Source organism: Microtus ochrogaster, chromosome 10 (assembly GCF_000317375.1).
Source record: "Microtus ochrogaster isolate Prairie Vole_2 chromosome 10, MicOch1.0, whole genome shotgun sequence".
Lineage (NCBI taxonomy): Eukaryota > Metazoa > Chordata > Mammalia > Rodentia > Cricetidae > Microtus > Microtus ochrogaster.
Genome location: NC_022016.1, coordinates 32,603,054 through 32,610,073, shown reverse-complemented (window position 1 = coordinate 32,610,073; position 7,020 = coordinate 32,603,054). Strand labels below are relative to the sequence as shown.

The 7,020-nt window shown below is 39.9% G+C and overlaps 1 protein-coding gene across 2 annotated transcripts in view; it reads left to right on the top strand.

The window, feature by feature from the left end:
* The first annotated feature begins 293 nt into the window (after positions 1-293).
* The window catches only part of LOC101980149 (cytochrome P450 2J3-like), a 30,705-nt gene continuing 23,978 nt past the window's right edge, over positions 294-7,020 (top strand). For both annotated transcript variants that reach the window (XM_005352747.3, XM_026782047.1), the window contains exons 1-2: positions 294-700; positions 4,667-4,829. In XM_005352747.3, the coding sequence (XP_005352804.1) occupies positions 491-700; positions 4,667-4,829 (373 nt within the window). In that variant the 5' untranslated portion in view covers positions 294-490. The remainder of the gene's footprint in view (positions 701-4,666; positions 4,830-7,020) is intronic.

The window sequence follows — 7,020 nt, the reverse complement described above, 5'->3', positions numbered from 1 at the left end:
ATTTTAGAACAAGTAATCCACCTTCAGTTACAGCTATGTGTATCTATGTACTTTCTACGGGTACTTGCTTTTTATATCATGTACATAATACCAACGCAGTTTATAAGTAAGTGCAAGTTATAAAGACCAAATTAAACCCAAATTCTTTTTAGCTCGTAGTGTGACTGTCATTTGAAGGGAAAAGCCACAACTCCAAATGTCTGTCTTGTCTGGTTAAGCTTGTAAGGGGGCAGGGCTGAGAGTTCTGAGCATAAGGGATAGGGCCATGTGCTAATTGGAAGGCGTGGTTAAGACCTCTGCTCAGCGAGGGAAGGCTGGGGCTGTGAGTGCGGGGCGTCTGTGCTCTCTGGGTCCTATGGCCTCCAAGTTGAACGGAGGGGTGTGATTGGTAGGAGACAGGAACAGATTTAGCTGAGATCTCTATAAAACGAGGAGCCCTGAGCCTCAGCTCAGACCCTCATTCCTCTGAAGAGTCCCTGGGATAACAACCATGCTTGCAGCGGCGGTCTCCCTTGTGGCCGCCATCTGGGCAGCGCTCCATCTCAGGACCCTGCTGCTGGCTGCTGTCACCTTCTTGTTCCTGGCTGACTACCTCAAAAGCAGGCGCCCAAAAAACTATCCACCAGGGCCACGACGTCTGCCCTTTGTGGGCAACATGTTGCAATTGGACTTGGAACAACCACATCTGGCAGTGCAGCAGGTAGGAAGGGACAGTGTTGCCTGGGGGTGCAGTGACATAATCCTAATGCTAGACTGGTGACATCCGGGAACATGGGTGGGGGTGGGGTGGGCCTAGCTTAAAGGCTTATGCTCACGGTTGCGAATTTTAAGGCAAATAATTAACTTCTAAACATGCTCTTTTAAGAAATATGCAGATCAACAGGGCAGTGGTGGCGAATCTCTATAAATTTGATGCCTGCCTAGAGTACAGACCGAGTTTCAAGGCAGCTATGGCTACACAGAGAAACCTAGAGAGAGAGACAGACAGAGAGAGGAAGAGAGATTGACTGAAGACTGAAGCTATTCAGGTGTTAGCTCTCTTTTACTAAGCCTCAGGCTTTTTTACACCCTCGCTTACTACTGATGCTGTCAGTTACTAAGAAAGCCACAATCAAGTCTCTATCTAGCTCCGCCAGGAGAGTGCCCATTTCTTCACTCAGTTCTGCAAGCTCTCCCATTAAGTTGGGAAATCTGTTCTGTATACACAGTGCATATTTAAGATTGCCAGGTCGTTTGAATCCTTAGCCATGTGACCATGTAATATCCCTCTTTATCCAGAGTAAATTTGTTTTGCCTGAATTTTCTCTGATGTCTTAAACACTGCAAGCCCCCTTTTGGTCAGTATGTGAAAGGCGTATGCCTTTCAGTTCTTTTATTTTTACCTATGCATGATACTAGAATTGCATTTGTCTGGATTGCGTATACTTGGGCATGTTTTTATTATTCAAGTTTCATCATTAATTGGGATGCATCTGTTTACAACTTATATATAAGCATTAAACAAAATGTTTAATTTTTGCGGTTGTCTATTTGCTGTTTCCATTCTTTCATTTTTGGTTTTGATCTTCCAAGACTAGGAAGTTTCCACCATTTTTCAGGTGTTTTCTCATCTACACGTATTCCTGTTTTCAGGACTTTGGTGCACAGCCATGACATCTATGGTGCTGGGTCTTGCTGTTTGCCATCGGCTTTCTCTGTGCTGTGCATGGGAGAGCTGCCTCTCCCCTCTGCACTGCTTCTCTGCCAAGCTCTGCTGTGCAGATCTCCACAGAGGCCATGGCAGCTTTCTCTCCTCAAATCATGCCTTTTCTTCTTATCTTTCTTTTCTCTGTTAAGATTTGGAATAATTTTGTAATAACCTGTTGGAAATATTTTTTTTTCATCTTACCAACATCTGTGCCATCTCAAGAAAACTGAGGTTCTCTTGGGTCTTAGTGAATGAACGAAGCAATGTCAGACTGGGCATTTTGTGTAGTGTGCTGTAAGACTGATGCACACATTAAGTCCATATTTTACTTGTAAAGGTAGCTTTAGAGGCTCAGAGTACTCACTTTTGTGAATGGCATTTCAAATGGAAATTTCAGAATAAATTTTATGAATCAGAAGAACCACAGTTTGTGCTTGCCACGTCAGCCTCCTCAATCTCAGCAGCATGAACTGGCAAGAAGGAAGATGGCTGCAAATTTCAGGGCCCCATTAGTATAGTGCAGCTGCAACTCACTATAGGAGAATGAACACCAGTGATCTTCCCATAATTGTCTCATAGGGAAGGGATGTATTTATTGCTGGAAAAGAAGGGTGGGAAGCAGAATTCTCTCCATAGCAATTCAGCTGGAGAAGTCACAGTTCACCTCACAGGCTCAGCCCAAGAGACACATAGCAAGTGACAAGATGTCATAGATGAATCCCACCACTGTAACCCTCTGTAGGGTCCTATCGTAATGGTGCTTGACTTTATAAGCAAAATTGTTAAAAAGATTTCTGACCTGTTGAGCCTCATTTTTCTCATATTTTGGCAAAAGAGAGTAAACTTTGGTTGGAGTTTTGCTTCTGGCAAATGATAGCATATGTTGCAATAGTAAAAAGAAATGTTTTTATTTTATCTTGTCAGGGTTAAAATATTTGCTCTATGTCTTGCTACACAGTCATATGAGGTTGGGTGATATGTCTGATGTCACAGTAATAGGGCATGGTGACACTGAGGCTGGAAACATTAACCAGTTCAATAATTTTTTTATTTCTTTATTTTGTATTTCCTATAGGTTTACATTTTGATATCTTGTTATGAACAAATGAAGTTAAATGATATAACTTAGGAATACTTAAATTTTAATCTTGCTTTTTTAAATAATTCACAAACTGATGCATGGATTTCCCTTTGGGGTTTATGCCCCCCTTCATTCAGACTCCATGATAAGCACACATGGAGCAATTAGCAATCACCTCTTAGAATTGCATTTTCAGCTGTCAAGGAAAGGGGGAATCTGATTTCCCCAGGTTGCTCATTGGGATAGTGACAAAATAAGGGCTTGAACATATATGATTTAACTCAATACAATAACTTAAAACATATATTCTAATACAATATACTGGCCTTTAATAACTAGATATATTTATTCACAGACTCATTCACTCAAGAAACACTAAACAAATGCTTGGCATAACAGGCACAAGACAGGACAGTCTATGGTCCAATGAGTCCTATGGATTTTGCTAATCAATTCTGATATCATAAGAAATCTAGATGGATGGGCAGCTCTGGGCCTAGCCTTTGATAGAATGATGTCACCAGTTGTGCTGTGCCTAGAAAGAATGTTTAACAAGCGTCTAGTGAAGTAAAGGGATGGACATTTTAGATCAGTTTAAGTGACATCATGGCAAACAGGATAAGGACAGTGAAGAAGGTGGGCTCCTTGTTGAGCACGTAGGAAGGAGCTGTACTTCCTGCCACATCATACTCTCTTAGCTTTCTCTGTAGTAGTTCACAGAACTATTACAGGAATATTATATAAATAAGAGAAAGTCTTGTCAGACTGAAGTGGGCTGTGATACACAACTTAGATATTAGCATGTACTTCAAGCCAGCTGTAACAATGGGACCCCAACATACAATGGCCCTAAGCATACCTCATATGATCATTGTATGTATAAAATTACTCAATATATTCCAAGTCACTGTTCAGATATCTCCTATGAGTTGAAGCTCATTCTGTTTTCTTTCTTTTCCTTTTATTCGTCTTTTACATATTATCAGAGCAGACCCCTGAGAACCCGGGTAGAGTTTTTTCACATCAGCCAGGATTTTGGGGACATGAATGCTGCATGGGCCCATCAGCACTGTCTCTCAGTTCTGCCCCTCCATCTTTTTGTTGCTTCCATTACCAGAGCCCTCTTCTAAATCACATTCTAATATTTAAAGAGCCACAGTTAATTTGCTATTGCTTCTGTTATCATAGCTATTTAAACAAAAGCCATCAACAGATTATTTTCAATTATTGTGAATTTCATGCGTGCAGGTCATAGAGGTTGTTCAGTGGGTTAGGGCACTTGCTGAAATATTTGGTAACCTGAATTTGGTCACCTGGACAAACATGGTAAGAGGAGAGAACAGACTCCCCAACGATGTCCATTGACACACTCATGTACAACACCACCCTTCACATACAACATATGCACACACGCACACACGCACACACACACACACGCACACACACACACAAAAAAAATAACAATGAATAAAATGATGTAAAAAATTTTTCTTATTCTGTGATACCTACAGCAGACTCACACAGACACACCTGGGTCTTTACCAGGTGGCATACGCTATTCTGCCTGTCCTAGACTGCAAAATGCCAGAGTTAGAGAATTTGCTTATTTATTGAAATCTATGTACTAAAATCTTCATATAGGGATACACTCTATAACATCATCCACTCATTTATTCCTGTTAATGAATTTGTATTGGTAAATCTCATTCTGAAAGTTGATTTGAGTTTAGGACATTTCAAAGAAAAGAAAATCAAAACCATTTCCACATACCAAGGTGTATCATTCACAGGGAAATAAAGACTTATCAATATGATTGCAATTTGCTACACATATGCCTTCCATCCCTGGACAGAGAGATATGAAGACACCCACCTCTAACTATTGAAATATGTTTCAGCTTGTGAAGAAGTATGGGGATGTTATGAGTCTGGATTTTGGGATCATGTCTTCAGTGATTATAACCAGCCTGCCTTTAATCAAAGAAGCCTTTACTCAACTGGAAGAAAACTTTATGAGTCGCCCTAAATTTCCTATTCACAAACATATTTTTAAGGAAAATGGTAAGTCTTTCATGTGTTTTCATATATGCATTGTAATATTTATGATGTATTAAAGGCACCTATATGCCTTACTTATCCATCACTCCTATAAGCCAATACCTTCATGAAATGCCACCATTAATGGGAGCTGGATACCACATTTCCTAAATGAAAGCACCCTTAAGATGGTTTATAGTGTGTCCTAGTAGAGACCGGGTAAAATCACGTTTGGAAAAACTAACTCTAGATGCTTTGATTGGAAGTAACCACAGCCCCCAAACACAGCCAAGCACTGTGCTCCCTTTCATCTTCCCACATCAACCCTAGGAAAATGGATGTAAGTCAGCTTTTCTTTTCTATTGCATCTTGCCTATAGCTTCTAAGCTTCAGACCAAGATTATAATTTATTAGTATAAATACTTTATATTGTCATCAAATAAAGTCATAAGTTGAACACAGAATTTGAAATCTATTAATTCAACAAAACAGCATTTTATGTGCTTTCTAATTACTCTTTGAAATAATTATCAGTACCCTGTGATGTTTGCTTTGAGAAGCATAGTACTAGACATCTGTCTTAGAGTTACTTTACAGTGATGAAATACCATGATTAAAGAGACTTGGTAATGAAAAGGTTTATTTGGCTTATGCTCCTATATATGGCTATTCATCATCAAAGGAAGTCATGACAGAAACTCGAGGCAAGAACCTGGAAGCAGAAGCTGATGCAGAGGCCATGGAGGAATACTTCTTTCTGTCTTGGTCCTCGTGGATTATTCAGCCTGCTTTCTTATAGAATCCAGGACCACCAGCCCAGGATTTGCACTAACCACATGAGATGGACCCTCACATGCCAAACATTAGTTTAAAAAAGTCCTACAGGCTTGCCTACAGCCCTATCTTATGTAGGCATTTTCTCAATTGAGACTCCCCCTTCTACAATGAATTTAGCTTGAGTCACATTAACATAAAACCAGCCAACACAGTGTAAGTTAATGCCAGGGATTAAAATAGTAAAGCAGTATTAATGCAGAAGGCTTTTAATCAGAGATATCTAAGGTTGTATGAGGATTCTGGGAAATTTTCTCTGAGTAAATGACATTTATTTAATGAAGTGAAAAATACTTAGTCAAGGGGATATAATATCCTTGAAAAGACAAAAAGGAGAGATGTCTTGAGGAATGAAGCATGGTATTTAAAGGACATAATTAAGCACTCTTGATACTTCTGAGCTCCATCAGAAAGAGCACAGGCAGTGTTTACTAAATGTTGATTTTTATTCTAACAGCCAGGAAAACTTCTGAGTGGTTTTGGTCAGAGAAGATCTTACAATGTCAGGTAGAGAATGGAGGAAAGACATTAACAAGTGTAGTTTGGACACCTTTATAAAACATAATGTAAATATCTGATATTTCCAATGGTCTTAGGTGACCCCTTTGAAATGTTTGTTCCACCCCCAAGAGGGTGGTGACCCACAAGTTAAGAACCACTTCTCTAAAGAACCAGAAGTACTAGAATGGATCTAGAGATATTAAAAAGAAACTTGTTTTAGATATGAAGGGTGGGAGCTTACACACTCCAGATGCAAAACCACACATTGAAGCCTTATAAACAGGCATGCTAGAGAAAAACCAACAGGACTCCATGATCTAGCTGCCAGGAGAGCGGGATGCTGAGAAAAGTCCACCAGCAGTTTGGTGGCTAACCTTGGTTGTAACTTAACTGCATTTGGAATCAATTAAAATCCTAGAAACTGGGCAAACAAATGAGGAGTTTTGATTCATTGGAATTTTTGAGGGGAGAAGACCTACCCTAAATCTGCATCACTGGAGATCAGAAGGCCCACCCTAAATTTGGGCCAACCCTTCTACTGGCAGCCCATGGAAAAAGGAAGCTTTTGCCTTTTGCTTTCTTGCCCCCACTGTCACTGGCAAGTTCAGCTATCCTGCTGATGAAGAATTCTTTCACTGGTATTAGAGTCTACTTTTTTAGGATTCCAGTGTATAAAGAAGACTAGCTGAGACGTCCAGCCTCATAGATTAAATAATCATAGCTTTGTTGGCCTTTCCATCGGGAGACAGTCATTTTTAGACTAGCTTATAAGTCACTTTTCTAAATACCCTTTAATATCTCTAGATATTAAAGTAAAATCTAGTACTTCTAGATTTTTAGAGAAGTGGTTCTCAACTTGTGGGTCACCACCCTCTTGGGG